At 37.2% G+C, this 23,424-nt stretch overlaps 2 protein-coding genes across 7 annotated transcripts in view; both read left to right on the plus strand.

Annotated features, from left to right (window-relative positions):
* Positions 1-1,786, plus strand: part of EXOC1 (exocyst complex component 1) — a 32,392-nt gene extending 30,606 nt beyond the window's left edge. Inside the window, exon 20 of the mRNA XM_026846981.1 lies at positions 1,703-1,786. Within this exon, the coding sequence (XP_026702782.1) occupies positions 1,703-1,786 (84 nt within the window). The remainder of the gene's footprint in view (positions 1-1,702) is intronic.
* The window catches only part of CEP135 (centrosomal protein 135), a 42,763-nt gene continuing 19,347 nt past the window's right edge, over positions 9-23,424 (plus strand). For 2 of the 6 annotated variants that reach the window (XM_026846869.1, XM_026846873.1), the window contains exons 1-15: positions 9-263; positions 8,734-8,898; positions 10,091-10,281; positions 10,793-10,960; positions 12,378-12,519; positions 14,209-14,293; positions 15,246-15,374; positions 17,081-17,296; positions 17,856-17,921; positions 18,904-19,054; positions 20,044-20,237; positions 20,709-20,852; positions 21,366-21,509; positions 22,987-23,064; positions 23,225-23,376. In XM_026846869.1, coding sequence (XP_026702670.1) covers positions 8,786-8,898; positions 10,091-10,281; positions 10,793-10,960; positions 12,378-12,519; positions 14,209-14,293; positions 15,246-15,374; positions 17,081-17,296; positions 17,856-17,921; positions 18,904-19,054; positions 20,044-20,237; positions 20,709-20,852; positions 21,366-21,509; positions 22,987-23,064; positions 23,225-23,376 — 1,973 coding nt within the window. In that variant the 5' untranslated portion in view covers positions 9-263; positions 8,734-8,785. Of the gene's footprint in view, positions 264-2,023; positions 2,156-3,529; positions 3,568-8,733; positions 8,899-10,090; positions 10,282-10,792; positions 10,961-12,377; positions 12,520-13,160; positions 13,739-13,785; positions 13,814-14,207; positions 14,294-15,245; positions 15,375-17,080; positions 17,297-17,855; positions 17,922-18,903; positions 19,055-20,043; positions 20,238-20,708; positions 20,853-21,365; positions 21,510-22,986; positions 23,065-23,224; positions 23,377-23,424 lie in introns of those variants that run through there. The other 4 variants (XM_026846870.1, XM_026846872.1, XM_026846874.1 and 1 more) reach the window with 4 other exon arrangements.

Raw genomic sequence — 23,424 nt, forward strand, 5'->3', positions numbered from 1 at the left:
GCAACCTGGGCTCCCGCGGTCGCGGCGGCCGTTGCAGAACCCCGAGGACAGCGTGGCGCTGGGCCGCTTCCGTCTGTTCAGCCCCCGGGCTCGGCAGGTTCCCCTGAGCAGCCTCCCCTGGCGTCTGGCCTACGCTCTGGTCTCTTGTTCCCGCTGGGCGCTGCAGCCCCCCTTCCCCGCTGGAGCTGCATCTCTGCCGAAGCCTCACGGAAACTTATCGGCTACTGCTTAGTGCCTCGCCCTGCAAGAATTTACTTTTAACGGTATGTCTGGTAAAACCGACCCGGAGGGAGGGTGCAGAAAATAAAAATAAACCAGTTTAAAAATGGACCGACTGTCCCTCGGTAATTATAGGTTGGGGTTACTTAAAGGTCTATGAATGTGATGAGCAGGATCATAATCGCTAGGGTTCTCTTGTACTGTAATGTAAACTTACAGGTTTTGGTGACAGTTTAAGGAAGAAGTATCTTTTTCTAGAGCAAGAGTTGTCTTGCTACTGGCAAGGTGCTGGCACTTCCTAGCAAATGTGGTGTATGAATACTGAGTCAGAAGTGAACTCCCAGCAAATCCCCTTGAAAACAGACTGTCAAAACAAGTGCAGGCTCAGTTAGTGTATCTTGAAAACGGTGTTGCAGTTACAGCATTTCACAACGCAGCCTTCAGCATCCATGGACTGTATAGAGGCATGTATTAGAGCACTGCTGTAGTCAGATGGTCGGTGCCCTAGGTGCATTTTTTACCTGGGTCAAAACAAAACTAGCTCTTTATAGCACAACGAGCTATGTGACCAGTAATTACAGGACAGGAACAGATCTTTTGTAAACGTATTTCACACACGTGCAGGAAAAAAAAAAATAAAAAGCGCCTTTAGCATATCAGTTTTGATGAATGAATAAAGGATTTTGGTATTTCTCAGAACTGAGACTGGAGACTCCAGTTCATAATTGTCTTTGGTGTTAATATTATAGACTCAATAAAGAAATTGATTTCATAGCATATAAATTTGTCTGTGCTAATTTCTTTGTGTTCCATTGTCAGCTATGTAGATTTATCTTTCTTCCATATGGCTCAATGACTGTATTATGTTTTCCACGGCCAAGACACATCTTTGGTTTTTTATTACTTATTGATAACACAGGTATTGCATCTGGAACCGTTCTTAACCTATACTCACCATCAAATTTGCTGCCTTGTTTTCAGACTGAAAGCAGGGCTTCAATGTGCTAAAGCTTTTCTGTTTCATATTCTGCCTGTTAATGGTTAGTCTAATACTTACTAACATTGCTTCTCTCACACAATTTTATGCAAACTGATTCTATACTTACAGCCTGATGGAACTGGATTTGAAGTTCCATTATTGCCCATGTTTCATGTCAATGTTCAGTTTCAGTCACTGGTGACTTAGAACAATACAAAACAGTTTATAGGTGCTATGTCTATTTCATAGACATCTAGGACTTCCAAAAGAACTGCTCACAACCACCCAGGCATGTCACAAAATGAAGCACATGAAAGTTGTTCTCTTCAGCAGTCTTTGTTTTTCTGGTTTCTGCTGGGATAGAGCTAATTTTTCTTAGTAGCTAGAATAGTGCTGTGTTTTGGATTCAGTATGGGATTTGGCATGAGAAGAACGTTGATAAGACTGATGTTTTCAGTTGGTGCTAAGAAATCAAGGACTTTTCAATTTACCATGTCCTACTAGTGTGCAGGTGTACAAGAAGCTGGGAGGGAGTACAGCCAGAGCAATGGCGCCAAACTGAGCAATGAAACATTCTATATCATATAACATCATGCTCAGAATATAGATGACGGTCAGCTGGGAACCAGGAGCTCTCGCTTCCAGGATTACAGTTTCGGGATCTTTGCTTCTCTGGGACTGCTAGCCAGGAATGGGATGGGCATTGGTCAGGGGGTGGTGAGCAATTGCATTGTGCATTACTCGTATTTTCTATTATTATTATTATTTTATTGCAATTATTAATTATTATTTTTTAATGTCATCCTACAAGCACTCCAAGTCTTTCCTCCATTCCTCAGGCTGGGGAGGATGAGTGAGCAGCTGCGTGGTGCTTGGCTGCCTGCTGGGTTTAAACCACAACATTTGTGAACAAAGGGGAAACAAAAAATGAGGCTATTGGCTGTGAATATCTCTTCTGTGAGTAACTGAAAGATGTGCTCATTTAGACATTTAGATAAACCCTTGTCTGGAAATACCTGAAAAGTACCATTTAATTTTCCCTTCTTGCTTGCTTATCTGATTTTCTGTTTCATCTAAAATGGAAGTTATATTTTCTTCCTAGTGGAACTAAATTATATGAAATATTTAGATAATGAATGATGGGAACTATTTATCACATGGGAAACGCCAAATGTGTGAAGACTGCTTTTCATTACTTTGCAAATTTACAGAAAAATCTAGTAAATTCAACATACCTTTTATCACAACTCAGTCATGATTCACGAGTTTATTAAGTCTCTTTAAAGAAAAATATATTCTGGATTGAGTTGACTGGGTAGGAATTATGTAGAAAACTTGGATTCCCAAGTTTTTGAAAAGGTTCTTTACCAAAGGCTTTTAAGAAATTGGTCTCTTTCAGACATGGAGGAAAGGTCATTTGGTAGCTCACTTAAGTGGTTAAAAGAAAGGCTAGAAAGTACTACCTTATGGTGAATGTGCAGAAGATTTTCTGTTGTTTAACACTGATCAGTGATCTGAAAGAATGGGTTAACAGAGAGGGATGAAATTTGCTCATCATAGGGATCTGTTAAGAGCAAGTCCAAGGGCTGAAGAAGAGTATCACTGGCCTGAGTAATAAAGTGAGAGTTAAGGAACAATGTTGATACAGGCAAAGTAATACACATCATGGGCTCTAAAGTGGCAGGTATCACTTGGAAAAAGAGATGTTAGTGTCACTGTGAATGCATCTATTTGATGCTTTGAGCAATCAGAAAGGCAAATGATAAGTTAGGAATCATCAATAGTGAAGGCTGCAGCAAAGAATCATTCAGAGTGATCTCAGTCTCAGAAAAAACATGGAAAGGGAGCAAGCTGTACAAGCTGCTAGAAAAGTTTGGAAAATGGATTTGCTTAAGATGCCATCATGAATGACTGAAAGCATGAATAAGGAATTATTGTTTAGTATGTCTTACAGTAAAAAAGAAATGGGGGGGCTACACACATGCCTATGAATTTATTATATACTTTCCCAAACATACAGTTAAAATCAGGAATTCATTGCCACAGGCTATAGCAATGTAACAGTGCAAAAGATTCAAGAAAACAATTAGATATGTCTAAGAAAGGTCTATCAGGTACTATTACAAGGATTTAAGTTCAACTTTAGGCCCATCAAGTTCCTGCACTGTAGGCTTATAGAAAGTATGGTGCGTAGAAGTAAGATTTGACTCATGTTTTTTATATTTTTATGCTCTTGCTGTGACAACTCATAGACATGGGGTATTGGGTCTGACTGATCTTAGATTCAACTGAATCAGTACACCAGTTCATATATTCATTTTATATTTCCAGAAAACCAAATTTTCCTGATGGAGAAGTTAATTGAAAAAGTAAAAGTTACTACTTTTTAATGTCTTGGTAAGAGTAGTGATAGACTTTTAAGTTTGGGATATGAGATTTATGCTATGGTTGTTTGTAATGACAGAGGTCTGGAATTACTGACACATAATTTGTTTTCAAGTCTTTGAAGACTTTAAGTTCTCTGAAATAATGACCATCAATTCTTCTTACTTTCATTCCTGGACATCTCTTGGACCTATACTCCAGCTACTTGTTTCCTGGACTAATTTTGGATCAGATGTGGCTTTAGAGAGTATAAGATAATACCCGTTCTTCTTTGATTCTGGTGGCAATAATGTCTTGAATTAAAAATTCCTAGCCTTTAGGAAGGAGAGTGATTCAACCAGAAAGCTGTTGGTACCTCTCAATATTAATATATGTTTAAGTAACTACACCTCACTTAAATGTCCATTGCAGTGATTTTTAGCAAGATCCTCTATCTACATAGCCACAGTTACTGGAATGATATCATGTGTCCATTTATTTTCTCCACAGTTATTGTAGAAAAACTTTAGTCCTTTACAAGCTGTGATACAGTTTTCTTCTTCTGTAAAACTTTCTCAATGTGATTAGTAGAAAAATTATTTGTCTTTACATAACACAAACGAGTTTGAATGATTTTTAAACTAATTTAATCTTTTTAACTGATCTGGGTCTTGTTAAGGAGAAGATGGGCTCAAGAGTTGTCAGCTTACTTCTGTAGTATTACAAGATGTATTAGAGTCATAGAATCACCTTAAACATCATCTAGTTCCACCCCCTCCCCCCGCCATGGGCAGGGATACCTTCCACTAGACCAGGTTGCTCAGAGCCCCGTCCAACCTGGCCTTGAACACTACCAGGGAGGGGGCAGCCACAACTTCTCTAGGAAACCTGCTCCAATGTCTCACTGGCTTATATCTAATCTAAATCTTCCCTCTTTCTGTTTAAAACCGCTCCCTCTCATCCTATCACTACACTCCCTGGTCAAGAGTCCCTCCCCATCTCTCCCGTAGCCCCCTTTAAATACTGGAAGGCCACTATAAGGTCCCCTGGAGCCTTCTCTTCTCCAGGCTGAACAACCCCAACTCTCTCAGCCTGTCCTCATAGGGGAGGTGCTCCAGCCCCCCGATCACCTTCATGGCCTCCTCTGGACCCACTCGAGCAGGTCCATGTCCTTCTTATGTTGGGCACCCTGGAGCTGGACACAGTGCTGCAGGTGGGGTCTCATGAGAGCACAGTAGAGAGGGAGAATCACCTCCCTTGACCTGCTGACCACACTTCTCTTGATACAGCCCAGGATACAGTTGGCTTTCTGGGCTGCGAGTGCACATTACTGATGTTTTCCATCCACTAATACCCCCAAGTCCTTCTCTGCAGGGCTGCTCTCAATCCACTCATCACACAGCCTGTGCTTGTGCTTGTGCTTGGGTTTGCCTTGACCCACGTGCAGGACCTTGCACTTGGCCTTGTTGAACTTCATGAGGTTTGCACAGGCCTGCCTCTCCAGGTTGACCAGGTCCCTCTAGATGACAATCCCTTCTTTCCAGTGTGTCGACCACACCACACAGCTTGGTGTTATTGGCAAACTTGCTGAGGGTGCACCTAATCTCACTGTCGATTTCACCAACAAAGATGTTAAACAGCCCTGGTCCCAACACCAACCCCTGAAGAATGCCACTTGTCCTTGCTCCCCACTCAGGCACTGAATCATTGACTGCAGCTCTTTGAGTGCAACCACCCAGACATTTCCTTATCCACTCAGTGGTCCATCCATCAAATCCATGTCTCTCCAATTTACAGACAAGGATGTTATTTAGGACAGTGTCAAATGCTTTGCACAGGTCCAGGTAGATGATGTCAGTTGCTCTTCAAGTCTTACCCACCAGTGCTCTAACCACATTGAAGAAGGTCACCAGATTTGCCAGGCACAATTTGCCCTTAGTGAAGTCATGCTGGCTGTCACCAATCATCTCCTTATTTTCCATGTTCCCTAGAATAGTTTCCAGGAGGATCTGCTCCATGATCTTGTTGGGCACAGAGGTGAGACTGACTAACGTGTAGTTCCCCCTTTTTTTTCCCTTTTTAAAAATGGGTGTTATGTTTCCCCTTCTCCAGTCAGCGGGAACTTCACCAGACTGCCACGACTTCTCAACTATCATAGACGGTGACTTAGCCACTCCATCCACCAGTTCCCTCAGGACTGGTGTATGCATCTTTCTCATCAGGTCCCATGGACTTGTACAGCTTCAGGTTCTTTGAGGGTCTCAAACCTGATCTTCTACAGTGGGCAGTTCTTCCTTCTCCCAGTCCTCGCATGTACCTTCCGTGTCTCAGACTTTGTTGGGATGCATCGCTCCTGAGCTTGGAGGAGGTGATCCTTGAATATTAACCAGCTTTCTTGAGCCTCTCTTGCCTCCAGGGCTTTATCCCATGCTACCCTGCCAAGCAGATCCCTGAAGAGGCCAACGTCTACTCTCCTGAAGTCCAGGGTAATGAGTTTGCTGTGCGTCCTCCTTGGCTGCCTTAAGGATCTTGAACTTCACCATTTTGTGGTCACTGCAGCCAAGGCTGCCCTTGAGCTTCACATTCCCCACCAGCCCCTCCCTGTTGGTGAGACCAAGGTCCAGCATAGCACCTCTCCTCGTTGGCTTCCCTGTCACTTGGAGAAGGAAGTTATCATCAATGCATTCCAGGAACACATTCAAACACTCATTGTGCTGTTTTCCCTCTTAGGGTGGTTGAAGTCCCCCACGATGACCAGGGCTTGTGAACGTGAGGCTGCTCCTATCTGTCTACAGAGGACCTTATCCTGGTCGGGTGGCCTGTAGCAGACCCCCACTGTAATGTCACCTGTCCCTGCCTTCCCTTTAATCCTAACTCCTCAACTCCTGGTTGGCTCCTCATCCATCCCCAGGCAGAGCTCCATGCACTCCAGCTGGTCACTGACATAGATGTCAACCACTCCTCACCTCATCTCCCCTGCCTGTTCTTTCTGAACGGCCTGTATCCTTCCATTCCAACACTCCAGCCCTAAGAGCCATTCCACCACATCTCTGTGATGCCAAGAATATCGGAGCCCTGCAGACATGCACATCTGCAGCTCCTCTCGTTTATTCCCCATGCTGCGTGCATTTGCACAGAGGCATTTAAGTTCAGCCCCCAGTGAAGCTGACAGTGGCTGGAATACTTTTGTGTGGCTCTTTGGGTGCTCTCCTGCTGACCTGTGACCCCTCTCCAGGCTCTGGGCATCTGTTGCTGGCACTGGCATCAAGCTGGTAGGAGTGGGATGGATTGAGGTTCCTCTCCCCTAGCAACTTTAGTTTAAAGCCCTCTTCATCAGCTGGGCAAGCCAGTGACCAAAGATGCTCCTCCCCTTCTCTGACAGATGTGGCCCATCAGCCCCCAGTAGACCAGGTTTTTCAAAATGACCCCCATGATCTAAGTAGCCAAATCCCTGGCTGTGGCACAGGTCCAGTAACCAATTGTTGATTTGCAAGATTTGACTGGTCCTTTCAGACCCCTTCCCTTTGACTGGGAGGAGTGATGAAAAAACTACCTGTGTTCCAGAGTCCCTTACCACCACTCCCAGGGCTCTGTAGTCCTTCTTGATACTCCTCAGACTGCTCCTGGCTATATCACTGGTGCCCACGTGTTCCTGAGACTAAATCTAGACACAGTAAAAATCACTGTTTTCCTGAATTCAACACAGAATCCTTGACATTAATGCAGAAATACCAAGGTTTCATCACTTCTAGCTTTCATATTTGGCTGCCAAAGGAGAATGAAGAGCATTTTGTAAGCTGACTTCAGTACATTGACTTCTGCTTAGTACATTGATGGTTACCATTTAGTGGTAACTTAACCATCCCAGTACAATATATAAGGGATAGTTCTCCATGCCATTGCTTAGTTAATGTCTCAACATCCTGAACCTCTTCAAACAAATATTTTGGCAGTACCTGGAACAGATGCTGTGCTCAGAAGTCTGGTGATTTTCTCTCATCCATAGAGCAGTACCTGGCAACCACAGTCCTGTTGCTAGACTTATTTGTAGTGTTTTGATACAATGAGATGAAATCTTGCTTTCCAGCCTCACGCATGAGAGAAACTTGCATGTTTTCTCATTTTATTATTCATAAATAACTTTTTTTCAATTTTAAAATCTGGGGAATTGTGAAATAGTGTGGTTTAAATGACATCTGTATTCTATCCCCTTTATGTGAGATGCAAAGAATGCTTCATTGGATTCATAGTTTGGCTGCTGAGGTCTTTGCAGCCAGTAAGTGCATACTGAAACTTCTGAAGAAATGAGAGGGAAAATGTTTTATGAAAAGAACTATTTTTCAAAAATATTTCTGACTATTGAAGAGATGTTTTCACTGAGGAGCATCATTCTATCTCTAAATCCAAAAGAACATAATGATGTAAAAATTCTTCCTCCCTCAGAAGTATACCACAAAACCAAAATTCTCATCTGGATGCAGATAGAGTAGTGATGATCCAGCCACTTTTAGATCAGGTTTGTAATAAAAAGGTAACTAATCAGTTGAAAGAAAAAAAAAACCTCTCTGTTCCTTGAACTTTATTTTCCAGAAAACGATGCAGGTAGTATTATAGTACACTGGTGGTTTTTTTCTTTCCTGTTTTCCCTCATAGGAAAAAATATGTTCAAAGTTAATAATTATTTAAAGTTTTAGACATTTCATGCAACAAATGATTGGCATAAGTTATGTTAAGTACTGCCTTGTAAACTTTGAGAGTAAGATATATACAAGAAAAAAGTATATGGGTTTTTTGAGAATAATCTGTGAATTTGCATTGTGGAAGATACCATGATGACCATGATTAAAAAAGATCAGAATCTACTACTTAGTCTTCCCAGATAAAGACCTTTTCAGAGTTCAGTTCTTACATACTGGAAAGAAAAATTTATGTTCGTACACTAAGATGTTAGGAAAGAGAAAACTAATTGCCAAGGCAATAATTCTTTTTAAAGAAACATGTAAATATGTTTGAACTTTTTAGTTGCTCTGTGATTCTCTTTTGGTTTATTTAAATTTTAAGGACATGCTTATGCACTGTATTTCCTACACAAAAAAATGTTTTTTCCATTGCTTTTTCCTTTATTATTCCTTCTTTAAAGGACAAACGCTGTAACAGACAATCTTTTGCAGGTGTCCTATTTTTCCTGACTGTGACAAAAGCTGCTTTGGAGGTGTGTTTACAATGACTACAACTGCAGAGCGAAGGTTCATTAATCTCAGGAAACGTCTAGATCAGCTGGGCTATCGGCAACCATTGGCAGTGGAGAGTTTACCTTTGGTGGAAAAGCTTTTTAGGTATTAAGTAGGAGATTAATTAAAAAAAATAGTAATCATATAGTAGGTATTGTTTGACTGTTGACATATAAGGGGAATGCTTAGTCTAAAGATTATTTTCAAGCAATGTTATTTTAGAGCTTACATTCGCTTCCTGTGTATGATGAAGTCAAATGAGTTTGATTAAGTGATGTGAACATCTTAAGATTTAATTTAATTCAGTAGAATTATTTCTGAAGATCTATGGTCTAGGAAAATTCAACTTTTCTAACCTCATAAGAGAGCCAAGAACAATCACTACTGATATGCACTTAAAGGACACAGTCTTATAACTGACTGTATAAAAAGTAATCCCTGTTGTCTGTACTGTGATTTAAAATAAAACATTCACGGCTCCATTTTTTTTTATGATCTCATTTGGAGAAGTTTAAATTTGCTATCCCTGCAGTTTTTACAGGTCATGGAACAGAAGAAAAACAAATTTTCAGGTGACCTTATTAATATATCTGCCATTTCATGGTTTTGATGTGATTACGAATATAGAAATTTCCATAGTAAGCCAGTTATATTTGGCTAAACATGCAAATGGAGGTATTCTGGTTCTGTTCTCTCTAGCATCTAATACAGATGGAAGAACTGTAGATAGGCAGATGTGAAGTAATCTGCCTTCAACATTGTCTTATTCTGATGCCTAACATATAGGTTTAATCTCTCAGTCACTGACTTTGATCTTATTTTCACAAAAATGTTTATAGCTACTTACCACTAGTCTCTCTTATTGGAGCTTCTGATCTCTATGTAAATACTAGTAACCTTCTGGCCTTTTTAATTCTTTACCTCAAGTTTCTTCTGTCTATGTAGTCCTACAATTTACATAGTGCTTTGAGGAAAAATCATCTTGCCAATTTTGAGTATCTCACTTTATGTAGAAAAGAGAGTTTATTGAATTATCAGGTGTAAACTCCTCATATGCTTTCTAAATGTCTTTATTTTTTATATTTGTCCTGTCCTTTCCTGTTTACTTTTTTAAAAAGCATACTGTCTTTCAGGTTTTTTTACATGAATGTTCTCTTTGCCTTTCTTTGAACCCATTTGTTCTACAGTTAACGTGATCTCATAGAAAGGGTTTTGTTTCTCAGGTCACAATAAATATTTGCATCTGCACTGTAAAGGCTATAACATTTCTAACATGTCTGATGCTCCTTTATTCTAGTGACCTAGTTCATACAACTGAGAGCTTGCGCAGTGCAAAGTTATCTGCTGAAAAATCTGAAAAAGAATGCAGCAATTATGATGCTATTTTGGAACCTTATAAAACAGAAAATGCTAAACTTACCAGGGAAAATAATGAACTGCATTTAGAAATATTAAAACTGAAAGAGCAATCTGATCGTCACGTTAAAGGTAATACAAGAGTCATGATACTTTTTTAAAATCCTTCCACGCCAAAATAAAACCACAGCCAAATCATTGATCCGCAGATCCATTTTTCTGTACTTATGAGTGTGAGTGGTCATTGACTGTGGTGCCTTTAATGAATTAAGGGTCATGCATAGACAGTTGTTTTGTAGTTAAAAATCTTCTTAGGTCCTACAAATAACTGTTTCAATCAAACATGAAAATGTTAGAACTTTTTAACATAAACTTTCATACATTGAAATGCTACTTTTTAATTTAAAATGAAATAGTGTTATTAAATGTGCCTTTATTTTACAAAGGGATTTTATTTGTAACGTATAAATATATTTTGGTGTGGTTTTGTGTATATATATATATATATGCACATATGTATGTGTATTTGAAAATTTCATGTTATAGAAAAAGAATATAGGATTCTCTTTATGCCTATTTTGGTGTTACTAGGAAAAATAATAATGAATAAGAAAGATAATTCTGCTTTTTCTCTCCCTTGAAGATTTGAAAGCCTCCTTAAGGAGGGTTGAGCATGAAACAGCTGACTTGAAATTTCTGAATAACCAATATGTACACAAAATTAAAATGCTGGAAAAAGAGAACAAAGCCAAGACTGAAAAAATTCAGCAGCTTCAAGAGAAGAATCTGCAAGCAGTGGTGCAAACACCTGGTGAGTGTAAATAATCAGAGATTATTTATACAGACTTTTCTCTGAGTTTTTTTTGGCTCTTCAGAACATAAGCTTTTTTTTCATCTAGGAAGAGAAGTTACTACAGTAACATATCTATCCAATAGAATACCATTACCTTTTGAAAGTTCTGGCTCTGAATTCACTTTTTTTCTATATGGAAGAAATGTCATTAACACATCACCTGTATTAGAGACAAAACTACATACAAGCTTATATTCAGTAGAAGAGTATTAAGTTAAAATGTGACTGGAAAGCACTGTTAATCAGCAGCTATTTTTGGTTTTGTAATGCTGCACCTAATTTAGTCAGAGGCAGGTTGTTTGACACTTGAATCTTTTTGGCAGCTAATTGATGATGTGCAAGTGACTAATTCCGAATTTTGTAACCAAGATCTAAAAGCAGCAAAATGCAAAATATGTCTGCAAGCAAATATTCCAGCCCTCTGAAAGCTTACAGTATTTAACAGGTCTTTTGATTATTTACAATGTTCTGGACATTACTTTCAGGTTAATTTCTTTCTCTAGGGTGTCCTTTTTCTTCCTTTTTTTTTTTTTTAAGCTAAGGGAAATACTGAGAAGTATTTTGTGAAATTTTGAAATTGTTTTTTATTTCCAAGTCACTGAATTACCTATGTGGTTTTGGCATCAGAGTGCAACGAATAGGTAGTTAGGTGAAATTAAAATTCCTCTCTATTTTTCCACACCTCTCTGCATTTCATGCCCTTCGCTTCAAAGATGCCATGTTATGCTTTTGTCTGTCTTTCTGCATACTTGCTCCATGGTCACCAGGATTCTGGGATTTTTCTATATGACATCATCAAGTATTATACATTCTTATATAATATTGTGATGAAGAGCAATTGTTCCTTCTGGAAATAATACTGTGTTTTGCTTTGGTTTTAATATAATGTTACCATCCAAGCAAATAACCTGTTTTGCTTGATATGCTTATGATATTCACTGAAATGATAGTAGGATAGAAGGAAAAAAAAATTACTAAACAATGCAGAGGTTAGTTCAGTCATAAAATAGTTCTTAAATGTGAAAACAAAATGTCTTTTTTGATGTTTTAATTTAGCTTTTTTAGTAAGGTAAATCACTAACAGATTCAACAAGTTTGAACTGTAGAATATTTAGGGTCTGAAACATCAGGGAAAATTACTTATACTGAATTTTGCATATTTATGTATTATAAAACTGAACTTTGACAAAGCTGATACCAACCCGCAAGAATGGTGTTGTCTAGAATGTACAAATTTAAAAAACTTATTACGGTAAGATTAAAATGGTGAAACATGCCAGTTCAGCAGCAGTGGAATAAATAGAAAAATTGATTTTGTATTAAAGAAGACGACTCCCTTTCTTTAAGTAATAGGCCTTTTGGTTTGGTCTTTCAGGTGGCCGAAAAAGAAGCATTCCCTTCAGACGTCAACGCATGCAGATAGACCAGCCCGTCCCCCCATCAGGTGTTAGTGCCTATCCAGTTCCTCAGCCAGAGGACCCTTATATTGCAGACCTTCTTCAGGTGGCTGATAATCGGTAATCTAAAGAATTTATAAATTTTGAAGTATAGGTGTTAAATATGGGCAGTGATTTTCCAACTCCCATTCTCTTTCTGCCTTTTAAATTTGCCTCAAACAAGATGCTATTTCATGATGTTTTAAGAGCACTAGTTCTTAAATAGGATTTTGCTTAGTGATTGACGGTGCTGCCTGTGACGAAGTTGCAATGGATATTATAAGCTGCTTATTTCCTTAAAGGATTTGTCTTAGGATTTCTATAATGGTTTTACTGTTCTACCTAGTTTTAGATTGGGTATTCTGGAAAAAAGCTAGCTGTAATGTTTTGCGTAGTAGTAAACTGATTTTTCCTATTAATTCTGGAAGACTAAAGTATTCTTGATTTTTGTAATACTATTTTTGGCTTGGGAATCTGTATTATGAAAAGTTCACTTAAATTAATTTTTCTTATTTAGAATAGATCTGTAGAAAGTTTACATGGCAAGGTGGTTGGCAGCAAGGGTGGGGACTGCAAGGGTGGCCTCTGCGAAGAGACACAGCCTGTTCCACCTGGCTTCAGAACAGACCCACCAGGGGTCACAGCTGAGCCCATCAGCCAAGCTGGTGGCTTCCCTGTGAAAATGTATTTAAGAAAGGGTGAAAAACAGTGCTGTGCAGCAGCAGTGAGAGGGAGGAATAAGAAAAATATGAGAGAAACAACTCTGCAGTCACCAAGGTTAGTGAAGACGGAGAGGGAGGAGGTGCTTTACGTACCGGAGTACAGATTGCCCTGCAGCCTGTGAATGAGACTGGAGTGAGGCAGGTTGTCTGTGCAGCCTGTGGGGAGCATCACATCAGAGCAGATAGCCACACTGCAGCCTGTGGAGGACCATGTTGGAACAAATATCCACGTGCAGCCCGTGGAGGACCCCGTGCTGGAGCAAATGCCCTGAAGGAAGCTGTAGCCCATAGAGCAGGCTGTTGGCAGGAACAGCAGCTCGTGGAGAGGAGCCCACCCAGAAGCAGGTTTTCTGGCAAGGAGCTGTGGTGTGGCTATGAGGGACCCATGCTGGTGCGGCCTGTTCCTGAAGGACTGTACTGCATGGAGATGAGCAGTTTGTGAAGGAATGTACTGTGGGAGGGACCCCACGCTGGAACAGGGGAACAGCTTTAGGAGGAAGGAGCACCAAAGTCAAAGTGTTACAAAGTGTTATGAACTGACTGCAGCTTCTATTCCCCATTCTTGCTGCACCCCTTGGGCAAGGAAGGAGATAAAAGAGTCAGAAGTGAAGCAGTGAAGTTAAGTTTGGAAAAAAGCAGAGGGTGGGAGGAAGGTGGTTTTAGTTTATCTTTGTTTCTCACTATCCTATTCTATTTTTAATTGATGATAAATTAAATTAATCTTCCTGAATTCAAGTCTGTGTTGCTCGTGACAGTAACAGGTAAATGATCTCCCTGTCTTTATCCTCACCCATGAGGTTTTTCATCTTATTTTCTTCCCCATCCTGTTGAGGAGGGGGAGTGAGAGAGCAGCTGGGTGAGGGTCTGGCAGCCAGCCATCCAAGGTCAGTCCACTACAACGGGTTCTGCATTAACATTTTGTATGTTCAAAATTTTTTTTTTGTGAAATATTTACATTCAGGAGCAAAGAGAAAATACTAATAATGAGTTACTGTGTACATATGATTCTTCCTTGAATCCATATAAACACTATATTGCTACATTTCAGAATTCATGAACTTCAGTCAGAAGTAACAGAGCTACAGGAAAAACTGGAGATATCTGAACATGGAATGAAAAATTATAGCAAACAAGTATGTTTACAGATTTTATTATTATTTGGCTGTAGTAGCCTTGATTATAATTTATGTTTTAACCTCACTGAGAAAGCATTGTAGGGCTTATGAAATATATTTACTATAAAATGCCTACATTGAGCTATTTCCTCTGCTTTTGGAGACAGCAGCAATGGTGAAATACTTGCCTGCTGCTTTTGCTGATATATTTTGGATATTAACATTATGATAAATAAGCTAAATTTAATGATTGTAAGTAGAATTTGTGTATGTCTAGAGTTTTTTAGTGCAGAAGCATTAACTAGTTCAAAATAGTAATTTGATCTACGGATACCTCAGAATAATTATTTTTCACTGTTTGGACTAGTATTTTTTTAATTTTTAATTTTTGAAAGTTAATTTATGAACAACATATTTTACAATACTTTAATTAGAGTGGATTGATAAGCTATGTATAATCTTTAGGTGAGGAAATTGCATCAATTGTCCATATGTTGTTATATCTTTCAATATCTGGGGATTAGTGGGCACCATCCTCTTGGGTTTTTTTATTAACATCTTGGTTTTCCTCCTCCAGCATTCCCTGTTTTCCAGTGACAGAAATAGTCACTGAATTAGCTGATTTAAAAGCTTTTTCCCTAATTTTAAGTGCTAGTCTTGGATGGTTAATTTGCAACATTTATTCACTTCACTTTAAAATTGTTGGTTTCTCTTCAAGAAAATAATCTAGTAGGAATTGTTCCAGGGTTTTTTTTCCCACAAATTCTATTTGATTCATTTATTTTTCTTTCAAATAACTTTTTTTCCCCAAAAAATCCAGAATTAAAAAAAAAGTATATTAAAGGTGAAAATTGCATTATTAGGTGCATATCTTTTTACTGAATGTTATATAGGTGTTTATTTGAACAGAAATTTTATTAAATGGGATAAAAGATATCAAGGAACTTTTTTTTTTTTTTCCCCCTCAAAGGTTGAGCTGAGAGACAAAGAAATAGAGCGCTTAGTGCTAGCATTGGATGGTGGGCGTTCTCATGAGGTTATCTCTCTGGAATCAAGAAGCAAAAGTAATGAGAAGCTTATCACCCATTTGAATTTGCAGGTAATGGATTTATTACTGTTGTTTAGTCAAAACTAAAAATTCCAGCAATCTAAAAAAACCTACAAAGCTTCCAGCTCTTTAAAAAAAACCCTGTTAAATATAATATCAGTCAATTTAACTTGCTTTGCTTCTTAGATGGCAGTGTTTCTTCTCTAAGGAAATTTAATTTCTTGTCTTAAAAAGTCTATTAGAATGGTTTTGTTAAAGAATTCTATGAACTTACATCTGTACATAGCAATATTAATCAGAGAGTATTCAGAAAAGTTCTGTATGATATACTGTTTTCACCAAGTTTGAAAATACTTATTTTCTTTTATTTAGATTTTATTTTCATACATACCATTTATGTTTTAGGAACTAACAATAGTATATGTACTTATGATAAGGAGAGAGTAGTCCTGCAGATAATCTCATCAGGTAGTGGGAAGTATCTTCCCAACTGAATTCAAATGGTGCCCACCTTTATTTCAACACAGACTTTGAAGGAAAGGATAAGCTTAGGAGAAGGATGTTTGTGTTTACTGTGCATATTAGCATATATTCAATACTGGTCTCAGAATGAGGATTTGAAAAAAATATTACAAGACAGACTGGAGTACAGGTCAAAGTAAAGCCCATCTCTGGATTTATACCATCAATTCTCTGTTTTTCCAGCTGAGTTACATGTTTTGTATACTGATGGTGCATGATATACAGTGTCATAAGATCCACATTGCAGAGTTTATTAGCTTAGGTTCAGTGCTGCAAAAATACAAAATAAGCTATGACTTGGAAGCAGTACAGCTGTGTTCAGTGATCCCAAATTAGTAAGTCACGCTGAACAAACTGATAGTACAAAGAGTAAGCCCAGAGCTGCCTAAAACTGGTTTTGGGCCATCAAAACTATTTGCTTAGGCTCAGTGCCAATATACCACTTTTATTATCTGACAATAAATGGATGGATATGTCTGTCTAGTAGTATTCATGACTATGACAGGGCTCAGACTTTCATGGGTGTTTACAGTAATACTTCTTTCTGGAGTTTTAAGGAAAGTTGCATGGAGATGGAAGTGGAGCACCTCTGTTATCTTGAATCTTTCAAGATACTCCAGGTTCCTGTTTTCCTGGGTAGTGTAACTTCTGTGTTATTTTTTATTCCTACTCTACATCCCTGCCTCTCTTCCCTTTACTCTCAGGGAAAGGTGTACTGGGAAAAACAATGTAGAGCAGGATTTCTGAGGATGTTGTGTTTAAGGTACTGAGATAAGCTTCACAGATCAGATTCCTAAAACCTCACTTTCATGAAGGAGTAACAGTGAGACTAAGCCTACCAAATATACTACAAAGCTGGAGAGAAGAATGTGCCCTCACGTCTTGTGAAATTTAGGGAAGCTCTGAGTACACTGGGTCTACTGAACTGATGTCCAAGACAGGTTTCTATACAGTTCTCTGCTTTTCAGTACTTTGCTTTTAGAATAAACCTCAGGTTTTGGAGACTAGATGAAGAACAGCATAGTAATGAATTCCTTCACCGTGCACCTTTGTAAAATAATATTTTTTCATGTTGATAAGCATTAAGTTCTAAAAATAGAAATGCTTGCCATTTTTAACAGGATGTTCCTTTTTTACTATGGAAATAGAGATACTGTATTTCAGAAGATTGGGAGAAATGTTTGTTACCGAGTTTAACAATACTTGTTAATGTTTTAATGAAAAATATCTTTCAGGTTGAATATCTTCAGCAAACAAACAAAGAACTTGAAAATCGCATTCAGGACCTCTTGGACACTAAACAAAATGTGACTAGTAAAGTAGTGCATTTAAGCAATAAGAATGAAGAACTGTGTCAAGAACTGAATGAAATAGATCACTTGGCACAGCAGTTGGAAAGACACAAGGAAATTGTTCTCGAGACTGCAGATAAGGAAATAGGAGAAGCAAAGGTAATCACTAATATGTTACAGTGTGAAGGATCTGCTCAGCTCTTAAGTGGCTTTATATCTTTTAATTGCAACAAATGACCTATTGGCTCATAAATGAAGATTAAAAGAATGTTTTTTCCAGTTTATTTAATACAGAATTTCGCACTGAAATGTGATTAATCACAGTGACTTTGTTTGTTCATGTGTTAGGTGAGATGAGTTTAGTTAAGAATAAATCTGTCTTCCTTGTTCTGTTAGCTTAGTATGAAATAAATTTCTGAGATACTTAAAACTATTGATAGGTAATATCTGTTTTCAACAGTGATGCCTGTGTTTGGAGGTTTTTTTCCTATGAGGAGTCACGCAATGATTTATTTAATTATTGCACTCCAAAGAGCATGGATATGTATACCACAAATTTTGTGTGCTTTCAGTTCATAGGAGCTTTACTGCTTAAAATTTATAAGATTACAAGGAACTAATTATACTTTATTTCATACATTCCTTAATTTTTTTGTAACAAAGCAATTGTCATTTTGAATGTGTAACATTTAACATATAGGTTAATTTTAATTGATAGAAAGAAATTGAAAGAAAACACAGTGAAATACAGAATCTTGAAGAAACAGTAACAAGGCTTAAATCAGTAAGTAAAAATACTTCCAGTTCTTGTTTGTAGCATATTTGTCATACTGTCATCCACATGATTCTTTCATTTATTATAAAAATTAACAAGAGAAATTTTATAGTAACCCAAAACTCTGTTGTAATAAATTACTAATTAATAAATTAAATAGCTAAAGAAGCTACATCATATTGTTACAAAATAAACTGAAAGAACCCACTGTAGACAGTATGGTTGACTATGTCCTTGTACCTTTCCTTATTTCTGCTATCTGAAGCTGTAATTTCTATGATGTAATGATTTTTACCACAAACGAATTATGGCATCCTGGAGGATTTTCTAGTAGTTTAGAAACTACTTTGTCTCTTAATTAGCATGTGGATAATTATGCAATACTTGGCTCACTCAGAAACAAAGCATAGTAGCCTAGATGAAAAATATCAGTATTATCAACTCCTTGAAGACCAAACTCTTTCCAGCATATAGCTAGTTGTGTATTAGTTGAGTACAGTGTTTTGGTTTAGTATTTCTAGTGAACTTGAAAATACAAAAATATTTCATTTTCAGGTCACCAGATTATAGGAAAGACATGCCAAATAGCATTTGATTATCAGCAGGGTTGGGTTGACTGAGATGCTGTATTGTGATGTACTTTAACACCAACAGTGTTACTAAATGCTATTAAAAACTATTTCTTGCTTTAGTTATCACTTTTTTCCATGTTTGTATCCCACTATTCTTCTGATTTGTTTCTTGAATTAAACAAGGCTTAATCTTGCTTTTGTTACTGATTGCAAACCATGTCAAAAGTAATGCTTACTTTGATGTAATAAAAAGTCACATAAAGCAATGATAGCCTTTAATGAATGTTAAAGCCTAAAACATCCAAGTTAAACAGAATTAAACAGTGTTGAATATTAAAAGTTTAACAAAATGATAAATATTTTTTTCCAAATGACGCTATTGGAACTTCTAATTTTTGCAATAATATTTGTTACTTTAGGAGTTGTGCTCATGTCATAGGGAGAAAGAGAGACTGCGTGAAGAACTCTTTGGAAAAGCTGATGATAAAGAGAATCTTGAACTGTTGTTAAACCAGCTTGAACAAGAGAAACAAAGGCTGACAGAAAAAACAGAGAACTTAGAAATTAAAGGTAAATCATCAAATGTAGATTCCTGTAAATTATCTTCCTATAATTTTTGAAATATAAAACATTACTTAGTTAAGATACAGTTAATAATACTAAAAGACTTGGTATATGTAAATTAAAAGAAGACTGTAGGTGTTCAGTCAGAACTGAAGTGAAAACTTCTGTCACGGAAACATTTTCATTCTGTATGTGAGAACTGAAAGTTAACCTTTTTACTGGGATCCCACAGGATATCCTAATAGTACTACTGTTGCAGTTTCATACAAAATAATTTCTTTTGTCCAAAACTGTTTTATTCTCTGAGTGAATTCAGGCAGTGCTTCTTGAGAGCTTTGTCCAGCTGGATCTTGAAAACCTCCAGAGACAGAGATTCCAAAACATCTAAGCAACCCATTCCAATGTTTGTTTATCCTCAGAGTAAAAGAATTTTCCGCTGTATTGCTTGTAATTGCCTGTAGCAATTAATCACCGTTGTTCCTTGTTTTCCTACCTGCGCAGCTCCATGAAGAAACTGGCTCCATGTTACCTATAACCCCCTCTTAGTATTGTAAGTCTGCTCTTGAGTCCCAGCTCTTCCACGGGCTGAACAAGCCCAGTTGCCTCAGCCATTCCCCACAGGGCAAGTATTCTGCTCCCTGACCGGCCTGGTGGGCCTCCCCTGTACTCACTCAAATTTATCAACATCTTTCTTGTACTTGGGGGAACAAAAGTGAACACGGTATTGTAAATGTGGTCTAATGAGTGCTAAGTAAAAGGAAATAATCACATCCCTCAGTCTGTGTCTCTGCTGATACAGCCCAATATGCTGTTAGCCCCCTGTTGGTTCCAAAGCATGCTACTCACTCATGTTTAGCCTACTGTCAACCAGGACTCCTTCCTCCAGCAGATTTGCTGCCCAGACGGTTGCTGGGAGTTAGCCCATTCCAAATGCAAATGATGTCTTTGTGGAAATTTATGAGGTTGCTGTAAAGTTGTTTTTATTTCTTCTGCAGAACGAGAACTTGTCCTAGAAATAGAAAGAATGAGATTAGAATATGGTATAGCCCTAGGAGACAAATCTCCATCTCGCCTAGATGCATTTGTAAAGACTTTGGAAGATGACAGAGATTATTATAAGCGAGAATTAGAATATCTTCAGAAAATGATAAAACGAAGGCCTAGCCCAAGCCGTAGGACTCCAGAGAAGGTAAAGTTCCTGCTGTCAAGACAAGCTGAAAAAGTAATGGAAGTACTGCAGAATCATTTAAGGAGCTATCAAATATATTTTCAAATTCAGTAGCAGTAAAGGACTGTATTAGTTTTTTAAATTATATTCTTAACATAAAATACTAACAGAAACTCCAGTGAACTTGTGTTTTTATTTTCCTTTTCACATTTTATGTAACATATTATTGGTCAGTTTGTTTGAAGTAAATAGAACTAGATGATAAACAGAAAAAGGTTGAAATCTTATTGTTAGATGTTTTGCTTTTTCTTCTCTACAGTTGAATCTTATTGTTTAAATTATACCACCAATGCCAGGCTTTTTCTTGCAATTAAAATGTATTATGTAGGTATTTTTCCTATATTACTCATAACGTAGTTCTTTATTTTTTTGTATTAATTATCCAAATTTTAATTAGTATATTTAATGTAAATTTTATTAATCACTTTGCAGAGTGAAGATCTTAGATTGATCACCAGAGAAAGAGATGAGCTACGGTCCATGTTAGACAGATTTGAAAAACACATGATAGAAATTCAATCCAATGTCAAGTTATTGACTGCAGAAAGAGATAGATTAAATGTTCTTTATGAGCAGGTAAGAAGGTATTGTTTATAATTGAAATAACCGATTAACACTTCTTGTACTGTTGCTTATTTCAAACAAAAAACACTCCTCTCTATCATAGAATTTGAGGAGTATATACCTACGAGAATACAATCAAGAATAAAATATTCACCTATTTTTATTACTTGTTAATAAAACTATGTTTTGTAAAGTTAGTGTATTAACTTCAAAGCCATTATAACTTGCTATACATTTGTAAATAAGATCAGGGAAAAAAATCAATAGAATGAATGAGAAAGTTGGGCAAGGATATAGAAAACAAGGAAAAAGTAGTAGTTAACTGCTTGGAACAGTAAAAGGGTGATGACTATTTGGCAACATAATTTGTCATGCCACTGGGAATATATTTTAATTATCTAGGGAAAAAGAAGACTATAATAGAACTTCTGTTGTAGTAACAGCATTGAAACTTTCCTTTTTTGTTAGTGTATACACTGTGTTAATTGTAATCCATGTATGCTAACAAACAATAATGTTTTGAAGTCTCGGGGTGAATTGAACAGTATGAGAAGAGAAGCAAAACATAGTTTAGTTTCTCAAAGTCATGTGGAAGAAGAAAGAGACATTGCACTGACTGACTTTAGAAGAGTAATGGCAGAAAAAGAGAGCCTCAGAGAAAAATTAAAGGTGAGCTTTTTTAGTTTCTTTGCTTACAATGAGGTGACATATAGGGAAGGCTTATACAGTAATGCTGTGTTTGTATCCGGCTGGCTGTCAGTTTCCCTCTTCAGTAACTTTTGAACTTATATGATTTCAAACTCACTTGAGAGAGCTCAATGAATTGTCTGAATTATCCTTGTAAACACAGTTCCTAGGTGGTGATAGGGGGAGAGGACTATGCTTTAAGTGTCTGGGGGCAGGCATGGCATCACATCACTTTGTGTGAAGAACCTAGATATGAAGCCCCGACCACAGAATATTTTTGTGTGTGTGCACTACTTCAAAGATGCTTATGTGTCACATGTGGTTCTTACTGCACAAACTGGGGATTTTATGGAGTTTCTTAGATTAACTAATCTTTAGTTATTGCTGCATCTAGTAGCAGAGTATATTTTGAATGACATATAACTGAAGCATCAAACATAAATTCATAGTGATCCAAGTTTAATTATTTTTAACCTTAAAAAAATACTTGTTAATGCAATAATTTTCCTGTTACTCTGGCCTTTTAATATCTGGCATTAATGTAGATTAATATCTTATTTGGTTGTAAGTCAAGAACATATGATTTCAGGGTCCTTTCCCTGACTTCTTTATTGGGTCATTAATAATATATACAGGTTTTTAAAATGTCCTTAAAATTCAGAAATTTAAAATTGTATTAATGGACTGATCCAAAGACAACATATGTAAAGATTGACTATACAGTGAATGTTTCCATAGTTTGGTTTACTACCACAAAAGATAGAGAACTGTAGAGTATCTGAATGCAGCAGCAGTAACTGACCTCTTTGTTTAAAGCATATGCATGCAATGGAAGATATATGCTTCCAACTCTATCCTTTCTTCTTGTAGGTGACTGCCAACATTTTGTATGTGTGTCACTTTGAAATACCTGCACAAAAACACTTACCTCATGCGTTTCTAGGAAGTTTGAGAGTTTGTTTAATTTCGTTGCACTTATGCAGAGAAGTCAGAGAACAGAAAAATCACTTAAAAATAATTTCCTCATAGACTTGGAGAAAGACCAGTTAGCTTTGTAATCTGTCATATATTTCATATTAATGGTAATTTCATAAATTAATTTCAAACCGCTTAGGTCATTAACCTGTACATCCTTGTAACCTTTCATATGACCCTGGAGCTCAATGATGTTCCTACAACAACTCACAAATATTAATTTGGTTGGGACCAAATATAAATATACATTTCTTAAAAAAACCCCAAATGCACAACCAAACACCAAAACCAAACTCAGTGATGTTATATTGAACTGCAGTGGTGTATTTTAAGCTAACGCTCTGTAGTTTTAGAGAGAGAATTTGGCACTTGGTCATTCATCTAAGAAAGCAGAGCAATATTTTCTTAGCATTAATCTTAAATTTCCATGGTTAAATCTAAAAATGTGTATCTTATAACATGTAATTCTATATTTCTGTCTCAGATTCAGCAAGAAGCAGCTAGCCTTGAAAAATCAAAGATGCAGCATGATATTTCAGAACTGGAGAATAATATTCAAGGAGTAAGTGCATTTGTAGGAAGTAAGCTTTTATTACTTCTAAAATAGGATAGGCTTTGCAAGCAATTAATTTTGCAATCTGTTTTCAACTTAAATTTATTTAAAATTTGTGATAGCTTTCTACAACAATAACATGTTTAGCTATTGTTTTTTTAAATTGCAGTTCGAGATGGAAAGGTGTGAACTAAAGACTACAGTCTCTATCCTGAAAGAAAGAGTAAACTCTTTGGAAAATGAATTAAAACTGAAGTCCAGTAAACTTGCCCAGACATCTGATGATTCTTCTCAATTTAAAGCTGAGATTTGCTCACTTCAGTAAGTATAATGCAAAATGGGGTGGTCTTTCAGCGATACTAACATAAT

This window comes from Athene cunicularia (assembly GCF_003259725.1).
Source record: "Athene cunicularia isolate RWA chromosome 4 unlocalized genomic scaffold, athCun1 chr4_part1, whole genome shotgun sequence".
NCBI classification, from domain to species: Eukaryota; Metazoa; Chordata; class Aves; order Strigiformes; family Strigidae; genus Athene; species Athene cunicularia.